The 23,878-nt window shown below is 37.3% G+C and overlaps 13 protein-coding genes across 13 annotated transcripts; 7 read left to right on the forward strand and 6 right to left on the reverse strand.

Annotated features, from left to right (window-relative positions):
• Positions 1–38: 38 nt before the first annotated feature.
• Positions 39–3,003, reverse strand: SPOG_04607 (GTPase activating protein). Its single transcript, XM_013166606.1, has one exon. It carries the CDS (start codon positions 2,684–2,686, stop codon positions 188–190), a length of 2,499 nt encoding a protein of 832 aa, XP_013022060.1. The 5' UTR covers positions 2,687–3,003; the 3' UTR covers positions 39–187.
• Positions 3,004–3,184: 181 nt separating this feature from the next.
• Positions 3,185–5,649, reverse strand: SPOG_04608 (GrpE domain chaperone). The gene has a single exon (XM_013166607.1). The coding sequence runs from the start codon at positions 4,478–4,480 to the stop codon at positions 3,809–3,811; it is 672 nt and encodes a 223-aa protein (XP_013022061.1). The 5' UTR covers positions 4,481–5,649; the 3' UTR covers positions 3,185–3,808.
• SPOG_04609 (V-type ATPase V1 subunit F) lies at positions 5,268–7,711 on the forward strand. The gene is made up of 2 exons (XM_013166608.1): positions 5,268–5,696; positions 5,759–7,711. Exons 1-2 carry the CDS (start codon positions 5,558–5,560, stop codon positions 5,983–5,985), a joined length of 366 nt encoding a protein of 121 aa, XP_013022062.1. The 5' UTR covers positions 5,268–5,557; the 3' UTR covers positions 5,986–7,711.
• SPOG_04610 (iron-sulfur protein I) lies at positions 6,070–7,180 on the reverse strand. The gene is made up of 2 exons (XM_013166609.1): positions 6,473–7,180; positions 6,070–6,383 (listed from the first exon to the last, which is right to left on the reverse strand). Exons 1-2 carry the CDS (start codon positions 6,970–6,972, stop codon positions 6,212–6,214), a joined length of 672 nt encoding a protein of 223 aa, XP_013022063.1. The 5' UTR covers positions 6,973–7,180; the 3' UTR covers positions 6,070–6,211.
• Positions 7,686–11,528, forward strand: SPOG_04611 (nucleoporin Nup120). The gene has a single exon (XM_013166610.1). It carries the CDS (start codon positions 7,764–7,766, stop codon positions 11,184–11,186), a length of 3,423 nt encoding a protein of 1,140 aa, XP_013022064.1. The 5' UTR covers positions 7,686–7,763; the 3' UTR covers positions 11,187–11,528.
• A 17-nt stretch (positions 11,529–11,545) lies between these two features.
• On the forward strand, positions 11,546–15,118 carry SPOG_04612 (Sre1 cleavage activating protein Scp1). The gene is made up of 2 exons (XM_013166611.1): positions 11,546–12,565; positions 12,625–15,118. Exons 1-2 carry the CDS (start codon positions 11,646–11,648, stop codon positions 14,930–14,932), a joined length of 3,228 nt encoding a protein of 1,075 aa, XP_013022065.1. The 5' UTR covers positions 11,546–11,645; the 3' UTR covers positions 14,933–15,118.
• A 398-nt stretch (positions 15,119–15,516) lies between these two features.
• Positions 15,517–17,006, forward strand: SPOG_04613 (ribosomal protein subunit L3). The gene is made up of 3 exons (XM_013166612.1): positions 15,517–16,239; positions 16,297–16,557; positions 16,779–17,006. Exons 1-3 carry the CDS (start codon positions 15,676–15,678, stop codon positions 16,911–16,913), a joined length of 960 nt encoding a protein of 319 aa, XP_013022066.1. The 5' UTR covers positions 15,517–15,675; the 3' UTR covers positions 16,914–17,006.
• On the reverse strand, positions 16,232–18,351 carry SPOG_04615 (TRAPP complex subunit Trs23). Its single transcript, XM_013166614.1, has 2 exons — positions 18,106–18,351; positions 16,232–17,897 (listed from the first exon to the last, which is right to left on the reverse strand). The coding sequence occupies exons 1-2, from the start codon at positions 18,222–18,224 to the stop codon at positions 17,618–17,620; spliced, it is 399 nt and encodes a 132-aa protein (XP_013022068.1). The 5' UTR covers positions 18,225–18,351; the 3' UTR covers positions 16,232–17,617.
• SPOG_04614 (60S acidic ribosomal protein Rpp1-1) lies at positions 16,931–17,696 on the forward strand. Its single transcript, XM_013166613.1, has 3 exons — positions 16,931–17,077; positions 17,253–17,483; positions 17,586–17,696. The coding sequence occupies exons 1-3, from the start codon at positions 17,009–17,011 to the stop codon at positions 17,607–17,609; spliced, it is 324 nt and encodes a 107-aa protein (XP_013022067.1). The 5' UTR covers positions 16,931–17,008; the 3' UTR covers positions 17,610–17,696.
• A 31-nt stretch (positions 18,352–18,382) lies between the features above and the next one.
• SPOG_04616 (mRNA cleavage and polyadenylation specificity factor complex subunit Ctf1) lies at positions 18,383–20,021 on the forward strand. Its single transcript, XM_013166615.1, has 3 exons — positions 18,383–18,416; positions 18,459–19,471; positions 19,522–20,021. Exons 1-3 carry the CDS (start codon positions 18,386–18,388, stop codon positions 19,630–19,632), a joined length of 1,155 nt encoding a protein of 384 aa, XP_013022069.1. The 5' UTR covers positions 18,383–18,385; the 3' UTR covers positions 19,633–20,021.
• A 130-nt stretch (positions 20,022–20,151) lies between these two features.
• On the reverse strand, positions 20,152–21,803 carry SPOG_04618 (SNARE Vti1). Its single transcript, XM_013166617.1, has 6 exons — positions 21,683–21,803; positions 21,533–21,638; positions 21,352–21,462; positions 20,972–21,223; positions 20,757–20,818; positions 20,152–20,645 (listed from the first exon to the last, which is right to left on the reverse strand). Exons 1-6 carry the CDS (start codon positions 21,706–21,708, stop codon positions 20,558–20,560), a joined length of 645 nt encoding a protein of 214 aa, XP_013022071.1. The 5' UTR covers positions 21,709–21,803; the 3' UTR covers positions 20,152–20,557.
• SPOG_04617 (DASH complex subunit Dad4) lies at positions 20,200–21,111 on the forward strand. Its single transcript, XM_013166616.1, has 2 exons — positions 20,200–20,354; positions 20,426–21,111. The coding sequence occupies exons 1-2, from the start codon at positions 20,250–20,252 to the stop codon at positions 20,537–20,539; spliced, it is 219 nt and encodes a 72-aa protein (XP_013022070.1). The 5' UTR covers positions 20,200–20,249; the 3' UTR covers positions 20,540–21,111.
• A 120-nt stretch (positions 21,804–21,923) lies between the features above and the next one.
• On the reverse strand, positions 21,924–23,400 carry SPOG_04619 (RBZ zinc finger protein Vps36; the record flags this gene model as incomplete). The annotated part of the gene is made up of 2 exons (XM_013166618.1): positions 21,924–21,992; positions 22,084–23,400. 2 exons carry the CDS (start codon positions 23,398–23,400, stop codon positions 21,924–21,926), a joined length of 1,386 nt encoding a protein of 461 aa, XP_013022072.1.
• Between the last annotated feature and the right edge of the window lie 478 nt (positions 23,401–23,878).

Here is a 23,878-nt window from a genome sequence, read left to right on the forward strand (position 1 = left end):
TTGTTTTGTTTACGTTGGAAAACAAGATGAATAAAAGTAGCCAAGTAAGATCATTTATTAAACAACTATTAAAAGCAAGTATTAGCATGAAGAGATCTTGATCAAAATAAAAGGGATACATATACATGCCAGGGGCTCTATTTTTCATTAGAGGAGCTTATAAAAATAACCAAAAGTTAAAATCGGGTTAAGCGTCTGTTTTCTTGTAAGGGTCAAACTGTAGTAAATCTTTATCATCTTCAACAGGTTCTCCGACTTCCTCATCAATATCCGATGTATGGCTTTTTACTTTTTCCAAATTTGAAGTATCATCGCTTGTCAAATATGATTTATTTCCTGTGCTCGTGACATTGTCAGAAGAAGGAATGGTCGCCGTGTGTTTGTGACCACGAATGGTTTCGCTCAATCTGTTGGTATCAAGAACGAGCGAGTCCAATAACCCGCGCAGACCGCCGACAGTGCTTGTTTTTTCTTCAACAGGAACTAATATAACAGAATCTGCCAATCCACCAGAAAAAAGTTGCTCTAATAACACGTTTGAAAGAATAACCATGCGAAAGGTCGGGAGACTCACCCGGATATCGCTATTTGCGTCTACGTTTCTTTCGGAACCACCACTGGTTAAACTTTCGTCCATGTCGACCAGCTTCTCCTCTTCCTGATGATCAGGACTAGCTTCATCAGCAAAATGAAAACACCTTTGAATAAACTCACTGACTGCTGATAAGCACTCGTCGCCCATGTATCTGGTAATCCATAAAATAGCCTCAGAAACCTTCAGTACATCAGATTTATCCATATACCCATCAATGTCAGAATCGTATAGTTCAAAAATAAATGATATATTTCGCATAACGTCTCGAACTTTTAGTTCTGCAATCCCAGAAACCAAGTCTTGTAGAGATAGAGAGCCAGTCCTACTTTTATCAAAGCGTAGAAACAAATGTCTCAAGAAAGAAGAAGATCCATTAATTGCTACCGCGTCGAGGTTTTTGGACCAATCTGTCACACCTGCCATGAAAATACAAAATTCATCAAACTCTAACTTTGTATCAGCCGAAGTGCCTATCTCAAATTGATGCTTGGCAGAAAGAATTTCATGGTATCGGTCATATATATTACTCAAATCGTCACGAGTCAGCGAGCCGTAATTTTGGAGACTTCGTATTTGTGTTCGTTTGGCAAATGACTCAATTGAATTGATTACTTTATGAAAATGTCGTTTCCGTTCTGACTCTATCATGGAATGTGTAATATTTCCAAACTTCTTAAAGGCCGTTACAAGCAGCAGTTGAAATTTAGTGATCGATGCGACTCTTTTATCAGTTGCATCTTTATAAACTCGATCACTTAATGACGAAAAATAGTTTTTTAAAAGCGAAATAAGCATGGTTTCTTCAGTAGCTTTTAAAATCTCAGACTCATTATCATATAATACTGCCATCCCAATCTGAAAAAGCACTCTTGGTCCTTCTAAAAAGAAAAAGTCCATCAGTCGAAATGCATAAGGCAATGGCATTGTACAAAAAAAAAGAGAGAGAAACCACGGTAAGGATATAATACTAAGTTGGATATCCTTGTTTACAAAATGGGCATGAAGGTTTGGCATAAGTCGCTGTACCAGAGTTTCATATACTTGCTGATCAATTAATGTTCCATACATAGTTTTGGAATAATATCCGGGTATATAATCTTCGCAAATTTTGTGCATTAAATAAAACGTTTGAGCTTCATTACAATGAATTAACAGTGCAGCAGCCACAATGTTCATTGCTTGGCAGTAACCCACATCCTGATTTTTCCAAGAAAATGCAACCAACACGTTTCGTAAAGCATCAATCCCTTCATCATTTTGGTAAGCAGGATACTCTGGTAAACTTCTGCCCAAGTCTTTTTCAATCTCTTCTAATGAAAAAGAAGTTTGGCCTGAGTATGTTCGTAAAATTTGTTCGTATTCGTTTGCATTTTGAAGTCTTAAATATAAAGAACCAGAAGTTAACTCCCATATTTCACCCCTTAACTTATTCGGCAACTCTATACGAACAAGCTTAGAGAATAGAGAAACACGTATCAAAGAAAGGCTTGTTCCATATAATAAAAAGTATTCTTTCCACATTCGAAGTTTGGCCCTTTCACGAGAAGCTCGCGGATCCGTGGGATACCCATATTTGCAACCAAAACCATAAGAATCATTTGTTTCTGCAACATTAGGATTTATCAAATGTTCTGAAAAAAATTGCTTGGTAAATTCAGACGCTTTATGCATGTTTGCCTTATGTGAAATTAGTTCCTCCTTCAGGAGTCCGCAAAATCGAGAAGCAGTACTTTCAGAAACCTGAAGAGAAACTCGAAATTCATAACCATTACTCGTGGAAACTGAAAGCAGCTGTTCAAAATCGTCACTCTTTACTTTGCTAACCTTTCGAATAATTGTATACGGAATACAAAATTGAGTACCTTCTTCATCACCACGGAAAGCGATATAATCAGTAAATAAATAAAGAACTCCTAATAAAGAGCTTGTTTCCTCTGCATTGTTATAATGGATGAATTGAAGTTCGCATGGTAAACTGTTTATGGAAAACTGCGTTTCTGGAAGTCGAAATCTCCATCTTAGCTTAGCTAAATCCTTTGATGAATCAGGTAGTTGTAGCTTTGTTTTGATTAAACTAGCAATTGAAGACATAACAAAGCTGTATATGGGACAGCCGGCGTTAACAAGGCTGTAGCTATTTAATAATTATGCAGCGTTTCCGCAAACAGCAAAAGTAATGTAATAAATAGTAAATACTTTCCTAAACAGTTAAAGGATAGAAAGTCGTTTACTAACTTTTGACAGGATGTGATTTTACTATGCAGAGAGCAATTTTGTGCGGTATTTAGAGACAAAATGTAAATTGTAATCTTTATAGGATATAAAAAAGCAATGGCCCAGGAATTGGATAATTTACGGAAGCCACATTACAACCTTGAAGTATTAAGGTGTGTTATGCGTAGCAGGCAGCTGCTAGGATGTAAACGATCAAGGCAATGGCATAGCAGATTTCTTATATCACAAAATCATTATCAAGAAAGTCTATAAAATCTTAAAGTCATTCATTTTTGGCAAGGATACAGAAATATGTAAGTTGAAATCGCTGCTACTGTTTGACTACTCAGCTTACTGGAATGAGATGGAATGTTTTAAGTGGTAAAAGTGAAACAAGCAAATAGCTCGGTTTGTTTATTAAAATTCAAAAATCTTTTCAAAGAAACGTCCAAAACTGAGCCTTCATGGATAGATCCAATGTTGATTTTTCATCGATGATTTCAAAGTAAGTTTTTCGAGATATCGTAACATTCATATTAAAAAAAGTAGGAGGAATGTACGGAATGAATTATTTTTCTTTTTTAATAGACTCGTAAATTGGTAAATAGTGATAAATGAAACAACGTATGGAGAAATCCATTGCACAAAGTCCCATACGTCAAGATTAAAAGAAATCTTTATAGTCCTTCTACCTCGGTATGAGCGGCTTATAAAACAGAAGGAAATAAGAAATAAAAGAAATAAAACTATGAGACAGAGCATCATACCCAAAGTCGAATCCCCTGTAACTAGTAAGAGTTCCTTACCTTGACGGACAAAAGAAGATATGCGGATCAAGGGAATTGGCGAAAAGCGATAAAACACATACGGAAGAATGGCAAGGGGAAACAGGACGAGAAGTGAGGGAGAGAATGAAAAATGACACAGAATTGAAGAACGGGACCAAAGTTGTACAGTAAAGTAAAGACTCTAGCTCATAGAGAACGTCCATTTTCCTTTTTATTTGTCTTCGCCCTTAACGATACCAACCTTAGCGGGACGGACAACACGACCATTTAATAGATAACCCCTGCTCTCACAATGGAAGATTGTATTTGGTGTTTTTCCTTCGATAGGAATCTGGAAAACTGCCTCATGAATATTAGGATCAAAGGTTTCACCTATACCGTCGTAACGAAGCACACCATATTTTTGGAGCATCTTAATCATGTTTGACTCGGTCAAGACTAAACCATCGTACAGATTCACCAAATCTTTATTACTATCGCGATCTTTACGCTTCTCTTCGGGCACAATAGACAAGGCACGTTCCAAATTATCGACAGAATCCAAAAGATCCTTAACGAGCTTTTGAACAGCAAATGCACGGGTTTGCTCCATGTCACGTTTCAAGCGGTTTTCCATGTTTCGAGCGTCTGCCAATTTATGGCGGACATTATCCTTCAATTCAGCAATTTCTTTGTTCTTTGCTTCAAGCTTCGCTTGACACTCTTTTATTTGATCTTGTTCCTCAGTTTTAGGAGCTGCTTCGGCTGTTTTTTCCTTTTCACCAGCTTCAGACTTCTTGGCTTCCGAAGAAAACCAAAATGCTCTAGGATGATTTAAAGAGGCACGTACAGGGAATCCAGCACGCATTACCGTAGGACGAAACAACCTTCGCACACCATACATTATGAAATCTTTTTTTTTTGAGAAACCCGTATTTGGTGAAAGATGGGTTTCTATATGACCACAGCACTCCAAAAGAGTTCCTTAGGTGAGGGAATTGCGAACCCCAAAGGAACCTCATATATGATATAGTATACCCAAACGCAGTGGCTTAAAATGTAAACAAAAGGATGCTTTTTTTACTCCTTGCATGGATCTGAATGTCAGTAATATAATAGTACTAGAAATGATATTTAGTTTTTGGAATCCTTCTTTTCCCCTGCAATTCTGATTTGTAAATCTGCTACCTGTTAGGTTCCTTCTTTGATGGATACAGTAGAGTAAGAAAAGGTAAGCTGAAAAATGCAGCCCTAAATGACCTGAACTCATCATGTATTCATACATTTCTGTCTTGTATGTAGCTGGATGGGAAGCTTATGCACCGCGCTCATAACAGTTGGATCATAAAGGTCCAATTTATACGATGCATGCTCGCGAAGAGATTTTTCCAAAGGTGGTGGGGAAAAGAGGAAAAGAATCTATTAAATTTCAAATAATTCTCAAAAGATTGCAAGATTAGCGACGGGAAATATCGACTGGTCCATCATGTTCAAGAACTGACCTGGAAAACGAGTGCCCATTGAATGCTCAAACGAGCACAAAAAGAAAAAGAAGAAACACTATCATGCCTGAGTATGGATTTCCAAAACAATCCAGTATGACAATGCCTGTTCAAGAATAAATCATCATTCATGAAACAAACCTCATACCTTTTCCTTGCTTAAAAATTTTACCTTTTGTTTATATACTGCAATTAATTCTTTGAAACATCCTTGTTCATACAATTGTTGATTTATTTCATCAGTGATTTGTCGTAACCTCCATCCCAATACCCATTCTTAGAACGTTCCGTCTGTTTGTTCAAACGAACTTTAGAATCAAAAATTCTTATTCAACGTTCAGGAATTATCATTCTAAAGTCTTCAAAAGACCTATTTGACTCTTTTCTTGTATTTCTTGGAGACTCATTTGCTGCTAAAAGAACTTGCGTTTCATTAGACTCCATATCCATTGCGCATCCTCTGATAGAAAATTGGAATCATGCCTGTACCCAAATCGTTTGAGCAAAGATCTCTAATTGCTGTCATCGGTGATGATGATACTGTCACAGGCATGCTTTTGGCAGGGACGGGCCAAGTCAACGAAAACGGAGAGAAAAACTTTTATATTGTGAATCAAAGTAAGAGCATACATGAAAGAGAAATATTATACATGAAACCAATACTAACATAAAATTGGAAGAAACTACTGATGAACAAATCGCAAGTGTGTTTGACGATTATACTACTAAGCGCCCAGACATAGCAATTGTCTTGATTAATCAAATTTCTGCGAACAGAATTCGAGACAGGATTGACAGATATGTTCAGGCGTTTCCTGCTGTGTTAGAAATTCCTAGTAAGGACGACCCTTATGACCCCGAAAAAGATAGCATTCTTCGACGCGTTCGAAAGATTGTGGGTGAATAAGTTTGCATTTTGCCCTCTACTTATAATTTCACATGGAGTGGTTTCTTTATTTACGATATTTTGCTTTGCTAATCATCAATAAACCTTGCTTTTCGTACTGGTTTCAATATATTACTAGATTTTATTCATAGTCAAAAATGCATAAGGAGAGAAATGATAAATCATTGAAAAGGTAAACGGACTTTGGTTAAATTCATTGAATTTTGATTATCACTCAAGTCAATGGTTAACCCAAATCGAAACTCACATTACAACCACACGATGACTTTGCATGAGGGTTATTAATCAATTGAAACGAAGAGCCAATTAATTCTTTTGTATAAACGATTTCAGAACCGCTAATTAATGGTAATGAGATACTGTCCGCGACGATTCTAGCTGTTCCCCGAACAAACACACTAAAGTTGATTAGCATTGGGTCTGATTGAATAGGAATCATCTAAAAAGATTTCAAAAAGAATAGAAAAACCAAGACTTCTAACTTTACCTGTCATCTTTTCCTACTTTATCATCCATGTCGAAGGAAATTTGATATCCATGGCATCCACCACCATCGACAATCACGCGTAAAGCAACATCTTTTTGTCTCTTACTTGCTACTTTTTCCAGTTGTTGCTTAGCCGAATCGCTCATGTGTAATACATATGGTTTTCCTGATTCATCACATTGCTCCTGCAGGGTATACTGATCAGCGGCGGGCTTTGTAGAATTTTTTCGAATAAATTGAATTGGAGTTATTGTAGATTGATTGTGAATATGAGATACCCTTGAAAAGAAAGCAAATGGCCGAGTTTTCGTAGAGCTCATCCCATTCTTTAGCAACACGCCTGAAAAGCTTCTAGATGAAATATGCTTCCGCGCTACTTGCCAATTTCCTAAAAAAAGTGGATTTAAGCCACCTTTAATTGAAAAAAGCCCAGAATTCTTCCTCATGAATGCACTCATTTGTAATGCTTGAAGTGGTGAAAGGATAGTTTGTCGCCTCATTGCTAGTGATGAATATTACAAGACTTTTTCTTCATAAAGTCCTTTTTCTATTAAAAGAGAAGCCACTTTAATTTGAATAGCTATTTCTATATTCCCAAGTTTTCCTTGACGAAAAAGTGAGTGTTACGTATGCAAGGTTAGTTCAAACTTGGACGTTTTAAGAGTCGATTCCTCACTTTTCAAAGACAACTATAAAACACACTTAAGCAATTGCTTTCCTTCTTTTTGGCTAGCAATGTTTCTTTCTCAATCGCTTTAGACGAAAAGAAATCTGGTCATCGAGAATATTGTCCATCGAATTTCAGTTGACAAGTCGTATTTACAGAATCGACTTTGAGGATAGAATGTCCCTTAAAAAATAACAATTGCACTGTCTTAACTGCTTTGACGGCTACCTACAGATATATAATAAGCTTTTACACTAAGCTAGTTTCGATCTTTTCCAATTGAAACGAAACCTACCAAGATTCCTTGATTAGAAACTAAAAAGCATTATAACTGCATACTTGCCCTTCTTGGTGATCTCATCTCACCGTGTGCATGTGTGTGTTTTCTTTTTTTTGTTCCAAGAATCTCCATCAGAAAAGGGATTTCAATTTTTAGAATTAAATTAACTCAATGTATTTATTAAAAATAAAAGTATTAGAAATTCTATTCAAAGATCGAGAGGGCACGTCGTCGACTTCTGCACTCTAATCTGTTTCCCTTGAGCACTTCCCTTAAACATCGTATACCTTCCTCCAACGCTGAACATCCTTTTCAACGCTGGCTAGCAGCTATAGAAGAAGAATATGGATGAGTTAAAGCAAGCGATTGTTCCCACTTATATTCAGTCGCTTGGTTTAGAAGGAAGTTTGGAGTTATGGGTTCCTGCTCATGAAGACGATTCCATAATTGAAGTAGAAGCGGAAGAGCAGAACTTTGACTGCGAATCGATTCTAAAAAGCGAATTGATTGCTTTCGATAGTGGCATTTTTACTCGAAAGACCAATCTGTTCCCTCGTTGTGTTCATTGGAATGTTTTCAAGAATCAGACTTTAGTCTTAACTGAGGTATCACTCAAGAACGACTCTTCCTGCATACCTTCTTTTAATATTAGAATTCACTTTCCCTCCCAAATATTAAAGAACTGCGTGACTTTTGGATTTGATGATGAGAAAAATGAGTTGAGCCTTTTTGTAATTACCTCTACTAGAGTACTCTATTCTATCAAAGTAAAACCAGAATGGTTTTTGTCCTCTAATCCTACTGTCGATGAAGGTTGGTGCACTTGTTTTCGCCCTCCGTCCTTTTTAACTAAGACTCCATCTTATTCAACTGCAGTCAATCGTTTCTCTTTGTTTGTCACATTTAATTCGGGAGGACTTCTGAAGTTAAATACATCGTTCAACAGTGATGAAATTCAAGAAGAACATTATCATGATTCTAGGTACATGACATCCATCCGACATTATCTTACCCTGCAGGCATTCAAAGACGATTACCGCCCACCTAACAGCATTGTTTCAATGACTTATAACCATCGATACCATTATCTACTAACTATGAGTTTGGATCACAAGCTGAAAATCTGGAACGCCTTAAATGGTGTTTTACTGGAAACCATCTCCTTCGAACCGACGTCTATGCAAAATTCAAATGCGCTTTCTTATTTATCTATAGATAGTTGTACACAGTCATATGTTTCTATATATCATCCCAATGAGACTCGTGGATACTTTTCTCTTTACAGATTCGAGCTTGATCCTGATGATGGCTCATTCGTCAAATTGTCTCCAGTTACTACGAAGATTGCTCCTCCACATTTACCGGATGATGAGTTTTTACCTTGGACTTTGTTGAAAACCAATCTTGTTTGTTTGGATACACGGGATCTGCACTTCAGCTTGTCTTTAGCCTGGAAAAGTAATCTTCACGCTGTTATCCAATGTGCTTATGTCGTTCCGAACGTTGATAATACTGCAAGGGTTTCTTGGAAGAGTACGAAAAAAAATGGTTTTATTGGTTTTGATAAATTTTCTTTCGATATACCAACCAGTATGTCTTTTGGTGATGTTTCTGAAATCTGGGTTAATAATTTGTTGAACAAAAAGCATATATCTCCTGAGTCGTTACAATTGGCTTTGTTATGCTCTCAAAAAGTGAATCCATATACTTCAAAGTCAAAAATGGAATCTCTTCGGAGTACATCCTTAAATGAACTCATGAAAGAAATCACCAAAATGATTATTGGGTCTGTACCTGTTCAACCCGAGTTTGGCTCTTCATCATTTGATTACTCTGCATATCGTCAAACTCTTTACAATGAATGGGAGCGGTTCGCCAAATTAACTCTTTACTTGGATAGTTTTGGTGATGAAATTTTGAATATCGAAATAGACTCTAATTCGAAGGATACATATGTTTGCTATGCAAGCAAGATTGGTGTCTTACGACAACCTGTTTATATTGAATATCTTGATGGTAATTTAATAAGTAATATGTTACAACTCCCTGAAATGAAGGCTCCTGCTCTGGTATCGGGCTATCAGCTTCTTGACCTTGGTTGCAGCCTAGTAAGCTGCTTACCGTCTGCTACTCTTATGGAAATACGATTTTCTCTTCAAGAGCTGACGAAAAACCCAGCCTCATATTCAGTATTCGATACGTTATGGATTTTCTTTGATAAATATATTTACCCCAATGTAAATCCAGATCATTTGAAATCTTTGGCCGAAAGCTTTGCTTCCCGGGACAATCCGGTAGGTGATATAAAATTTCTTCTTGATTATATAAGAGACTTCCCGGAAAATTCAGTCCAGTTTAGTTCTACTCCTTTCTTTTCATTAGCACTATCGAATACGCTTATTGAAGTCCTTGAAAAATTGCAAACATCCCTTGAGGCCTTGATCTTCCTCCTTTCTATTGCTTGCAGTCAACAAGATGTGCAATTAGAACAAAAAGTCGTCGGCTCTGATGGAATATTCTTAGAGCTCCTTGGTAAATGGAAAGTAGTGAGCTTTTTTATTACTACTTTCAATTTGCCTTTAGAACAGGTTGATATCGATAGTTCGAAAGTCGGTGATAATACTTTACAGTCGAACCTTGGTACTATTTCGCACCTGAACACCCCTTTTGAAGTCCTTACAACCTTATTTTGCCGTGAAAATGCCTTAAGTAATCAATTTTCTTCGATACAAACTAGTATCAAGTCCTTCACGTCTCGTTTATTAGAGGATTCCTCTAGTAATCAGATGGTTTCCGAAGCTTTTGAAAAGCTACTTTTGCTAAAACAATACAATGTTTGTTCTGCTTTATTGAGCTGGCTTGGTTTTGATTCCATTTGCCAGTATTTTAAAGCTATAACGCATTTAGGATCAAAGGAAATTCAAAAATCTATCTATCACTTTAAACATGCTAATTTGAATTTCGAAAAAGTGGATCTATCGGAGCGTCCTCTTCTAAAAGCTTATCTGGATACGGCTAAAGGATACTCACTTGACAGTCATCTGTCTAGTTATTATTTACACGTTTCCAAGCTATTATCTACTGAAGGAGCCTATGTTGATGCCCTTGAATTTTCTTTGATGGCTGACGCAGTTAAAGGAGAAGATGAAAATTTAGTCTCTGATATTAGAATACAAATGTTCTTAACGTCTTGTGCTTCATCGAAGTTTGATACCGCGTACTCTACGCTCTTATCGATAAAGAACAAGGAAGAAAAGAACGATGCTCTCAACAAATTTATCAAACAATTGGCTTATAAAGGAAAACTATATCGACTTATCGATTATTCGATGCCATCGCTTCAAGATGAAGTTGATACTATCTTAGAAAAAAAATCTTTTCAAATGATTGACGTTCGATGTCAACCGTGCTGGTATAATATATTGTATAGTTGGCGTTTAAAAAATCAAAATTACCGTGATGCTGCTGCAATAATTTATGAGAAATTATTGCGCTTAGTTTCCTTTGATGGCTTCAAGAAGGAACAGGAAACCGAAATACTGGAAAGCTACCTTATTGTTTTGAATGCTCTTAAGTTATTAGATCGCGAAGAAGCATGGATGTTGGTAACGGATGTATCCAAATTGACAAATGACAAAGAACTAAGGTACTTTCCTCAAAAATTAGTTACTTTGGACAATGTATTGGTGGAATATGAAGCACACCTTCAGAATGTTGCTAGGAATGTTACATCTCAGTTTTCTTCCACAGCTGCTATAGGTTTTTAGCTTCTTGGGATAAAAAGGCCAATGACTTTATAAATCTAATATTTTTTTTGTTGACTTGAGTAATTCCGGTATAAGTGTACTTTCACGTTGAGTTCACAAACAATAGCACAATGTCAAGACAAGCAAATAGTTAAGTTAAAAGGTTTCGAGTATGCGTTCTTATATAAGCAATCTAACAAACAATCGCTTTTACTAAAGCACGTTTTTTACTTATCTGAGTTTTTTGATGAAAGTGACCAAAACAGTTATAAAATAGTTACATTCAAGTCATAGCATTAAATAAAAAGCTTAGAACAATGTACTTACTTATAGCTAATAGAGAACTCCCAACTTTCTTTTTGCTCACCCATTTTTCCCAACCGTAAACCAACACAAACCCAATCCATAAAAAATTGAATTTATACCCATACATTATCGGTTTACATCTTTTCCAAATGCTATTAGATTGAACAATTCGTAATGAAATTTACAGCATTCAAAAGCTGCCGAATTACGAAAAAATCAACCCGGGCTCTTTTCCCTACCTTCATAGCGAATTACAGCTATTGTATAGCTAGTAATCCTTGGTATTTTATCTTAATATTTACTCTTTTATCAATTACTGGTATTTATTCTGCATTAGTTGCGTATCAGCAGTCCCTGTCCGATTCATCATTGACTAATTGGTCTGCTTGGTTTGCAGAATGCATAAATGCCAAGCCCTTAGTTATTACAAAGCAGCTTTACCTTCTTGGAACAAATTCATCAGTATATTCTGAGGATTATCTTTCAAACGCTTATAGATGGGAAACCAGTTTCCATGAATCCTTGGCCCAAAACGATTACCCTTGCATCAGAGATGAGAAATCATGTGTAACTATTTCTCCAATACCAAAATTCTACGAAAAGGTAAATCCAATAGCAAAATACTCCTACACGAAAAGCCTGCCTGAAGAACCACGCTTATTAAATAACGATACAATCGCTGAAGGGAGGGATTCTTTGAGCGCCTTTGTGATAACTTATTTTTTAAAGCCTGAGCATTTAGATACTTTTAATTCTGTGCTGCAAAGCTTTATCTCAGAATCTCCACAACTGTATGCTAGTACAATTGACCAGAATCCAACGACTGTTGTCGCTCGAATTCCAGATATAATACGCATCCATCGTTGGTACTTATGGTTTGGCTTTGGAATATTACTCTACGGCTATTTATATCTTTCTTTAGTTCGTTTACAAGATGTTCGTGCTAAATTCGGTTTAACTTCGACGATATTTATCCAGAGTGGGACAGCTTATCTCTCAGCTTGTTCTATTCTTTATTTTTTTGAAAGAACCGGGCCTATTTGCCCCTGGCCAGTTGCTTACTACATAATTATCTTTATGGACATAGAAAATTCGTATTGTTTTTTTTTTTTTTCCTTTTATCAATTTTCCTCAAGATACTAACTGTTGACAGATTCCGTCTTTTACGAGTGGTCATTGCATCGTCACCAACTAAACGTGTCCCATCACGCATAATGGAAGGTTTTACTGCTACCTTTTTAACATCATTAACCTCCTTATTTACCAAGTTGGTGACACTTTTCATTTTAAGTTTTTTTGTTTATCCGCTTGTTCAGGAATTCTGTTTGTTTCTTGCCTGCTCTTTCGTTATTAGTTTTATGCTTCATATGAGTTTTTTTCTGGCTGTGCTTAGTGTTGATATTCGTCGTTTAGAACTTCAAGATTTCCTTGATGCTCCAACTTCAGCGATTAATGCAAAACGGTGGTTTACGTACCTGGATTATTTTAAATTCCTGTGGTCTCCGTACATCATAAACAATTTAGGAGTATTCTCGTTGTACGCATTTATTATTTTTCTTCAGTTAAGGTCGAGCATGCAAATTAATGGCTTTTGGCGGCTTGCTTCTCCCAACATTCGTTTTCTCATCACTCTTTATCATAGACTTGGTAGAATCACTCGTGAGCGAAAGTTATTTCCTCTAATCACTACTGGCTGGCTTGCCGATTCTTCTTTTTTAAAGGATTTGGCACGAAAGACTGATAATGATGAACTGGTTTTCGCTTTGTATAGGCCAATCATTATAGATACCATTGACCGTGATAATTACACAAGCATCTACAACTCTTTCTACGATAGACGAGTATGGAGATGGTCAACCTTTTTTAGCGTTTTATTTATCATTGATTTTGCTGTTGGCATCTTGGTAAAAGGACTACTACGAGGCTGGTCCGACCATGATGAGAACACAAATGATGATTCTCTGCACCAAGAAAAGTTTGTGATTCATCCCATTCCACTCCATCATCAGCTTGATATATTACGGATCGCAATATCTAGCAATCATAAAACACTGGCAAGTTATGGTTTGGATAAGTGCCTTGTTGTTTGGGATTTACAGACAAGTCAGGTAAAGCTGAAATTGAACAAGCAGCAAATGCCGAAAACTCTCAAAACTTTTGCGATTGATCCAAGTGGAAATTTAATTGCTTTGTTTTCGAAAGATATACTGTATATCTTAGATGTCAACGCGCCTTGTCTGTTATTCCAATGCTTTTTCCAATGTCAAACTAAAGGTAGATTGAATGCATTTTGGCTTCCTGAAGAATATTTAAGTGAGGAAGTTAAAGTGTATGATTTGGTGGTAACAGAACCTTCAGGTGATATTCAAGTTTTTCGTGTTAAAATAAATGACGGAGTTGCGGAAATTCTTCTGGAGCAGAAGTTTAGCTTGAATGCTGTCATTTTGAAGTCTATCCCAATACTTTCTCCTATAGCAAATCGCTTCATTTGCTTGACAGTTGAAAACAAGGTGATTGTCTACACCAAGAAAGGTTCTGAATGGACATCTAGCAATATAAACGAAAACAACAAGGTTTCATCGGAACGGATTAAAGACATTTTTCCTATTTCTCCAGCCGACATGCTTTTTATTGCTGATGAAAGCAAGATTGCAATGATTAATCTAAAAGATAATTGCATTACTCATAGCTTTGCCATTCCCAATGTCGCTGATGGAACTCTGACCGTGGGAGTCAGTAACAGCAGATTCGTGAAAGGGCAATTTCGTATCTCATCTATATCTTTTTGTTTTGTTCATCAGACAACAAGAAATGTCGTCTATCGTCACTATGGGAGTGCGGATAATGAATCTTACATGGTGCTGAATGAATGGGGCATGGGACCGAACCAGGTGGATTTACACGACCCTGACAATTCAATTATGGAAGAATCGGTTGAAAACCTTCAAGAAAGTATACAAGAGATGCAAAATGTTGGTTCATGGGTGATGAGTTTTGATGGAATGTATGTTTATGGAATAAGGAGTCGAAAAAACATTGAAAAGCCGCGTGCAGGTCAACCTGTAGATTTATATGCCAATGCTTCCCTTCGTAATCGGAAGCAAAAACTTAGTCACCATCATGACTGGACTTCTTATGTACCACTTCTAGATTCTTACTTACAAGAAGTAAGGCAAAAGAGATCGTTGCGAGGGAACAGTGGTTCTCAGTCATGGGAAGTATGGATGTATTCCCAGGCAGAAAAGCGCGAGCAGACAAGGCAGCTTAAAATGTTTAATCAATTATATATAGCTGAGCCAGGTCCCAGTTTGGTGATATCCCAACGTTCAGTTGCTATTACCCTTGGGAATTATATTACATTTGTTGGTTATGGCAGCAAAAATGCTCGTGAATTTTACTATGACAATGTTTCCAACGAAATGAGTATGATATTAGAACAAAAAAGAAAATCCTTGATGTGAGAGGCTGTTTTCTGGGTGAACATCTCTTGTTTTAGTTTCTCCTATAATGTTGTATTATTTCAGTTATGTACTATTAGGTTTTTATGGGTTGTTTCAAATTGTTTCTAGAAAAAAAAAATTGAGTTTGTGGTTTTCTTTTTTTCCCAATTTACGTTGGATTTTCATTGATACATCCTAACAAGCCGGTCTTGTTTAAGTATTGAATTCGTTAAATTAGTTGTTTTATTATATAAATTCAATTTCAAATTAATATATCTGTTTTCTGTTTCAGTTATTTACTTAGTGAATGAGTACTATAAGTGTCAAACGTTTGAGTTTGCTGTTGAAGCAATGTTTAAAAAGGAAAATCTTTTCAAGATGGACATTCAGCAAATTCATTTTTTCTTATTATGAGAACCAGAAGCAACACATGAAAGCCATTTCTTAAATATCTTATACGTACAAGTTTCTTCGTTCATAAGCAAAAACTCATTCTACAGTGCATTTCTAAAATCAGCTTATAGATTCAGGCATTTCAATAACATAAAAAAGGCTTTCCTAAGTAAAGAGATAAAAAATTAAAAATAAGAATATATCAAGCACTCTACCAAATAACCTTTTCATATATGTGTATGGTGGATACTGAACACTCTGGTGTTGCAACCTTCACCGTACTCTTCTTGGATCTTTTTCATATACAGTCCCTATTCCTTATATTTTGAAAAAAAATTAGCTTGAGAATTGATTAATGTTGAATTAAAGTAATGTCTATACTGCATAAAACGTATCGGTTGTTTCGCAAACAGGCTCATGGAATCCAATTGAACACATGCCGATGGAATAGTACCGGCAGAAATGGATTCGTCGATGAACTATTATCTTCTAAAAAGGCTTTAGCCAAAATAAGTACTCTGAAGACTAGAATTGGTTTGCAACCAGACTTTCCTGTGAATGGTTTGGCGCAAGCCATGATTGATAAAACGGCAGTGCAAAATGCAGCACTTTCCAACGAGAAGTTATGGACAGTGGGAAAAGTTTTTGGAGATATGTATGTTTTAGAGAAAATTAAATGTTTATACCCGCGACTTCCAGAGAAAGGAGTCCAGGCACTGCATGAAGGACTGTTAGGCTCTCGCGCTTTAAATCGCCTGGGAAATTCTTGGGGATTAGAAGTACAACGTTGGAATGAAGATCTCAAACAGGCTTATGGAAAAGTGCTGGCGAAGACAACTGAACCAGAAACTACTCGAATGCCTGGGGAGGTTTATAAACCAGATGCCATGAAGCGAACTATCCTTGCTATTTTAGGAGCAGTACATTTGGAAGGGGTAAGTAAAAAAGGTTTTTCTTTCATTTTGATTCATTTACTCATGCCTATTCTATAGGGTTACAAAGCATCCAAACAGTTCGTTGACAGTCATATCTTCTCTCGTCAATTAGAACCACGAACTATGCTACAAATTCTATACCCGCGCAGACAACTGTCTCGATTATGTAGGAGACTCAAGCTCAAAGACCCTGTTTACAGAGTAGATGCAGAAACTGGTCGAAAAACCAGGGAGCCTGTCTTCATCATTGGAGCTTATTCTGGTCCATTCTGTCTTGGTCAAGGTCAAGCAAGTAGTATGGATCTAGCCGAACAGCAGGTACGTAAGACCAAAAATGAACAGGAAAGAATCTGTTAGGACATGTTGGAACAGTTGGAACAGTTGACGAATGACGCACGGCTTTGAGTTTTTTTCGGTGAGAATTTCACCATCGATATATAGAAAACAGAGCGCTACACCATGTTGGTTTGTCATGTTGCACACTGTCCAGCGACTGTTTGAATTATGATTTTTGATAATACACATGCTAACGACTATAGGCTGCTTACAATGCTGTTCTGTCTTACTATATTCATTCTCCTCCTTTTGAACAATTCCCTAGCGATACACTACAAACATCATCCGCACCATTTTCTCCTATTCCCTATATTTCACCCGGAGAGTTAGTTCTGTAAACAATAGGGTAGGGTTCGGAAAAAGGCAGTCACTTTGTTGTGCCCAACAATAGACACCACCATGGAAGTAGTGTTTATCTTTAACAAACACCAAAATGTCTGCCTCTGAACTTGCTACAAGTTACTCCGCTCTCATCTTGGCTGACGAGGGTATCGAAATTTCCGTAAGTGTTTTCAGATGGCGAGAGAGATGAAACTGAAACGGTATTTCATGCGAATTTTCCTCTTTTGTGGTAAAATCGATTCGCGAATGGATCTTTTTTTAGATGAATGCCAAGTTTATGTCTTGTCGTCATTTATGCTTTCTTGAAACAAATATCAGAATGCTAATTGTAATAGTCTGACAAGCTTTTGGCTTTGACCAAGGCTGCTAATGTCGAAGTTGAACCCATCTGGGCTTCTATCTTTGCCAAGGCTCTTGAGGGCAAGGACTTGAAGGAACTCCTCTTGAACATTGGTTCTGGTGCTGCCGCTGCCCCTGTTGCTGCTGGTGCCCCTGCCTCCGCTGGTGAAGCTCCTGCCGAGGAGAAGAAGGAAGAGGCCAAGGCCGAAGAAGAGTCAGATGAAGATGTAAGTTTTTATTTAAGCATATCCTAGACTGAGAGCGGACAGTTCCTTTCTAGTCATGCTTCAACTTTATTCTGTATCTTTACATTTACTAACCCTTTTCAGATGGGATTCGGTTTGTTTGATTAAAATGACTGTCAATGAGAATCTATGTATCTTTTCAGCTGTTCTTCAAATATTTGGCATTTAATAGGCATTTCCAAAGTGTAAAAAGGATTTTTCAGAACGTAGTCTGCGTAAAGCTCGTAGTACTTTTGTAGATGAGGTAGCACGTTGGTATTTTTCTTGTCCGTAAATAGCACAAATTTGACTCCTGTACGTGTCTGTAAGATGTGCATATTGAATGTTGAAGCCTCTAAGCATTGAATTCCAGATGATCCTGGTAAAGGACTGATTTGTGTAGAGATGGCATGAACACTGGGCTGTTAGTAGCTTTTCTTAAGTGCGAGTATTAAGGCTATTCCTAGGATAGCTCTAAGACTTTGTTCAATTTCAATAAGTAACAGACATCACCACAATCGTTCTTGCTAGTATTTATGAGCAACCAGATTAGGTTTCATCACAAGAGGTATAGGCTAGGCTGTCTGTCCTAAGAAGATTTCGTTCCATCATCGATTTGACTTACCCATGGATGGTACCGGCTAAAATTAAGTACTCATTTGGCGTTAGTGATGTAGGAGCCGATCCATATTCGCGATGAAAGATCAGAGATCCTGCACGGTTAATGATTAAGATAGCATGCATAGAAAAACTTGGTAACAATAATCAAAGAATCAAATAAATCAAATAAGTAATAAAAATAAAAGAAAATAGTCTATCCTTTCAAGCTATGTCCCAATCGTACGCTCAAAAGTCCAATAATGATGTTGGTTGTAGCGATCATAATTCTCTAGGCGACTACCAGCATGTCGATGACTGTAGGGAATGTGGTTTTTGGTAAGAATAGACGATAAATTTTTTTTGCTAACAGATTCATAGTCGGAAATATACCTTATGATGTTTCTGAACGCCAGATGACAGAAATCCTTGAACAAGTGGGTCCCGTAAAGCAGTTCAAGCTGGTTATGGATTTAGAAACAGGTAATGGAAAAGGCTACGGATTTTGTGAATTCTATGATAGCGAGACAACTGCTTTAGCTGTCCAGCGGCTTAATAATCGTGAATTTTTTGGTCCTCGAAAAATTCGTGTAGAATTTCCTTCCAATGATCCTAGAAGACATCAGAATTATGGACACCAAGAAAAGCATGGAGATCTTGCCTCATCCTCCTTTGATTCTAGTCACGCAAGTCGATACCCAAACGCTCCTCCCCATCTTCGTCCTCATCCCCTTGCTTCGAATATTAATTCTTCCTATGCCTCCGATTATAACATTCCTTCTACTATGCCAACTACTTCTCCCGCTCCTTATTCATCTTCTGCCACGAACGAATTCAGTGCAGCAGCAAATATGAACTCTGTGCGCCGAGGCGCTTATCCAAGTTCATCCTACCCTCCTTATAATTCAGCTTCTACCATTGCGCCTGCGGTACCTTCTTATCCTGCTACAGCTACAGCTACAACGACAACCACAGCTAATACTACTCCCTCAATTCCAAGCACACCATCTTCGACACCTTTACCTGCTACCAAAGCCGCTTCCGAAGCAACCCAGCCTTACTCCGTCCCTTCCTCTGTTGCCAAAGTTTTTTCCTCTTTTACTGCACAAGAGTTACTAACCATGCTCACTCAACTTCAGACCGTAGTCCACGTAGCTCCCGACGAAGCCAGACGTTTATTAAATGCAAACCCTGCTCTTCCTTATGCTGCTTTCCAGGCCATGCTTTTAATGAATATGATTGATTCCCGTGTTTTACAGCAGGTTGTTTTGTCGATGCGCAACAATCCTGCTCCTTCTGCTTCCCAGGCTCCCCAGGCTCCCTCACGCCCGGTTTCTGCGACTCGTCCTGATACTGCTATGAAAACAGATTCTCAAAATATTGAAGCAAAGCGAGTAAGTTAATCGTTTCCCTTTGATGTCTGCTAACATTTTCGTTATATTAGATGGCTCTTATTAACCAACTTATGGCACTTACTCCCGAACAAATCCACTCTTTACCTCCCGCACAAAGAGAACAAATCATTGCGATTCGGCGACAACATGGTGCTTTGTAGGAAGTCACCCGTTTTTAACGACTGTTTTCCTTGGGTTTTTATATCATGTATTTGAAAAAGTGCATTTTCATTTGGTTTCATAATTATTTCTCATGTAAATTTAGTCATGCTTATTTTATTTTTTGCTTTTCTTGTCTCATAATATTAGATGCTTTATGAGCTTGGTTGTTGATCTTTCAACTTTGTCTACAACAAAATAGATATGTTGACATGTATAAAAAGTGTACTTGAATATATGTTTTACTTGGTTTCTAGAATGGTATTTTCAACTCGTCTGTACAAATAACTATGGACGCAAAAACACGTCGCATGCTAGAAGCTCTTATTGATCACTGAAAACAACCAACTTTATAAATCAACCCTAATAGATTTTGGGAACATCGTGGAGGTATACTTATTCTGCTTTTCGTACGTATAGTATATGTAACAAAAAATGCTTGAAGAATCAGTAAACTTCCAACATCTGTATTTCTATGTTAAATTTTATAGCCTTTTACAAATATAAAGAATACATACAAATTCCGACAACGTATCTTAACTTATAAGTATAAAAATTTGATATCTCAAGCGCATGAGTACTTGCCTATTACCTACTTACTAAAGAAAAAATTGCCAAAATGAATAATCCTATGGAAGAGCAGCAAAGTGCTCTTTTAGGACGCATTGTGAACAACGTAGAAAAGTTGAATGATAACGTTTGTAGATTAAACCAAGCATTACAGGTAAACTTTATGACATTGGAAAAAAAATCATTGAAGAGGAAATTGTTCATCTAGTTACTGACCAGGTGTAGAACATAAATATGTCAAACATGAATGTAGAATTAATTAGCCAAATGTGGGCAAATTATGCGCGAAATGCAAAGTTCCATTTGGAGGAAACAGGCTCCTTAAAGAACCCGATTTAAGCAACAAAGTGGAGCTATTTAGCGAAATTTATTGTAAAGAATGAGGAGAATAAGAATGACCAAGATAGCGATGATGCCTGTTGTAAAGAGTCGATTCATGGCAAGCCTAAAGCATTGTTCGTCATTAGCTACAACGCTCACTTAAAGGGAAGAGCCTTGGATTCAACAATAACCAAGAATTTGGACCATTTTCGCTCTACATAAAAGATTTACTTACCTTCGCGCCATGGTTTTTAACGTTCTCAAGCTGCGATCTAGATGTCCAGAAGTGTCTCCTAACTGGTAGAAGTGATTAGCTGAGGAATAATAATATAAAAAAAGAAAACAGCCACTCAACGTCCAGTGTAGAGAGTAATTTCTCGTAGGCTTTAAGATACAGCACTCGTAGTTGTACTCCCATTAACTGAAAGGTTGAATACATCACCTTCTTACCACTCCCAAAGAATGTTCCAACTGATTTCTTTGCCCATGAAGATCACGTAAAATGTTAGCTCCTATGCCCTCTGTTTCGTTGGCAACACGCTGAGAATCGAGAAGCCTTTGTGATGCTTCTTCCATTCGATTATTTCCCTGTAATAAGCGAGTTCTTTGGTCATAGTCTTGATCCACAGCTTTATAGTCATCAGCGATAGAATCACGCTGGCCGAATAAGGCTTTTCGGTTTGCACCGGCCATTTCGGTTTTCTAGATTTCAAAAGTTAATGATCATGAATAGGTAATCTAAGATGAAAAAAAAAAAAAAAAAAAGAAGTTTGGAAATTCACGCCCATCCTATTAATGGAGCCTATAATCTCCTTTAGTAGCTAACTTACGAAAACATTTCTCCATTCTTCTAACTTTGTCCGATAACTTCTAATTCGGCCATTTAGAGCTCCTCGCTCTGCCGTTGGAACACTGCCGGCTTCAATTTCTATCTGTCCAATCTTCAATTTGTCAGTATTTGCTTTTCTAAATTGATTCAACTTTTAGAGTATTTCGTCCGGCTGTCCATACCACTTCATCGATCTCATTCAAAAGTCGTTGACAAGCTTGAGAAGCTGTACTTTCACCAGTTCTTGCTAAGTCATTCAGCTTTTCTTCAATATCCGCTGCAAGCAAACTGTCATTTGTAAGAATGTATTTTCAAGGAAATTCCATTCGTACCGATATTCCTGCTCATAGGTCTCCATATTCCAGAAGTTAAATAGTTCTACAATGAAAACAGAGATGTAATTCCTAGAAAATCGATTAATTTATTCAATTCTAAGTATCTTTGTTTTTGGAAGATGATCACAGTCAATACGTGATATCATTCTTTATAAGAATATTATAAGAGTTATTAATGTACAAGAAAGAGAAGTATAGGTAGAAAGTCGAAAGATATTAAACATGTAAAACGAATATATTAAATCATAAATATTTCTAGTCGTAAAATATACAATATTAACTCATTATGCGTGGTTTTAGGAGGAAGCTAAAAGATGATCTAGTTCACTCTCAAAGGACTGAAACTGGTTCTTCCAATACTGAATCCCAAATCCGATATCTTCATGGATATCCCTTACAATATAACCCTCTGATTCAGCTGATTCAAGTTGCTCCATGGTGACTCCAATCGACCAATGCAACTTCATGGCACATTGCGAGATGGTTACGGTGGGCTGCATTGTATCCAATAAGGCAGAAAGGAATTTTTCTCTTTGGTTAGGAAGCTTCAGCTGAAATAACGATACTCCAGATGATAATTTGGAGACATGAATTCCTAAATCAAGGGTAGGAAAAAGTTCACAGGCCTTCGCAAAATCGGTGGGTGAAACAAGTTCGGTTTTTCGAGCTCGATTGTACATGGCCCATGCATGGGTCATGGTTATGGTATCTGTGTCTGACTTTAAATGATTCAGCAATAACTCAGAGATACTTTTACATAGCTCCACCTGAAAAAGACGTGCGTTGGAGCTGTCAGAAACCATGTTTGCATAATTATTCCTTAGTAAACCCAGTTGCTGTGTACGTTTTAAAAGCTGTTGAACTCGATCCGATTGCTTGGCAAATCCGGCAAGATTTTGTATACGTTCCACGAATTGATCTGCCAGTTCCATTGTTTCACGAGTTAGCGAAAAGAACGCATCTAGATCTTGAAAAGCTCTAACTAGCGTCTGTCCATTTTGTGCAAGCCTGAGGGCATGAGATTGCTGAAGACCATGAATACCCCCTATTCGTAAAGACTTTTCTTTGATGATCTTTCTCAAATGATTGGTATCTCGCAAAGCATTCTCCTTTTTTTCAATCAATCCTTTTCTCTGCTCATTGAGTACTTCAAAAAATCTAGAAGAGCCACCATTTCGAAAGGAAAGCTGAATGTGCTCTGCAGTGGGCAAACGAGTAAGCTGAGTACCGCAAATCTCGCAAAATAATAAATCAGGATAGTTTTGAAAAGTGCAAGTAGGACAAAGTCCTTTTTTTTTTCTTCTTTCTTCCGTGGCATGAGAATCTGCTTGTAAAAGGCGAAATCGACCTGCGACGCCGCAATTCTTGCAAGGGTCCAGGGTACTCCCTAAATTATTGTAAAAGCATATTTTACATGCCCATTTCTCTTGTACAAACTTCAAGTAGAGATGAACCTTAGGAGAAGACCGAAAATACCGCGAACTGTGATTCACATCGACAATATCGGACAAGCGAGTTTTTAAAGAGTTCTTTTTCGCGTTTTGAGAATCTACATAAAACACATGTTTCTGGGAAATGTATAGAGTCCCATTCGCGTAATCGGGACTCTTCTCGTCATCAAAATATAATCCAACACAATTTTGTGCATGTATGATTTCTTCATCGGCATCAAGAACGGGAAGGTTGGAACTAGTAGTTTCGAGATAAAATGTCATGAAAGTTCTATTTTCTTGCTAAAGTGGGGATCAGAAACGAGAAGACAGTTACATTCAGTTGTAACTTGCCAGGTATAGAATGGATATTTATCGCGAAATCCAAAGATAAAGAAAAAGGTCTAACACAGTTTTAAATAACTATTCTCAATAGAGAAGATGAGCCGTGACAGTCAAGGGAGCACACTTTTCGTTTTTCACAGAATTCCAAAACTGAAAGAAGAATCATCCAAAAAGACAATGATTGAAATGATAGACGTTTCAGAAAGTGATTGTCTGTAATGAATACGGGAATGAGTCCTTGGAGACTCTTTGAAGCTCGCTTTTTATTAAGTTCTCTTGAGACACAGCGTTTAGAAAGGGATTCTTTATTAATACAACAACAAGATAAGAATTTATGCTCAATATTCCTCATGAAAACAGCAAGTTATAGCTGGTTTACAGAGGTGCCCCAAAGAACCCAAATGTAGCATGTTTCCTT

The sequence above is a fragment of the Schizosaccharomyces cryophilus genome (assembly GCF_000004155.1).
Source record: "Schizosaccharomyces cryophilus OY26 unplaced genomic scaffold supercont4.1, whole genome shotgun sequence".
Taxonomy (NCBI): domain Eukaryota; kingdom Fungi; phylum Ascomycota; class Schizosaccharomycetes; order Schizosaccharomycetales; family Schizosaccharomycetaceae; genus Schizosaccharomyces; species Schizosaccharomyces cryophilus.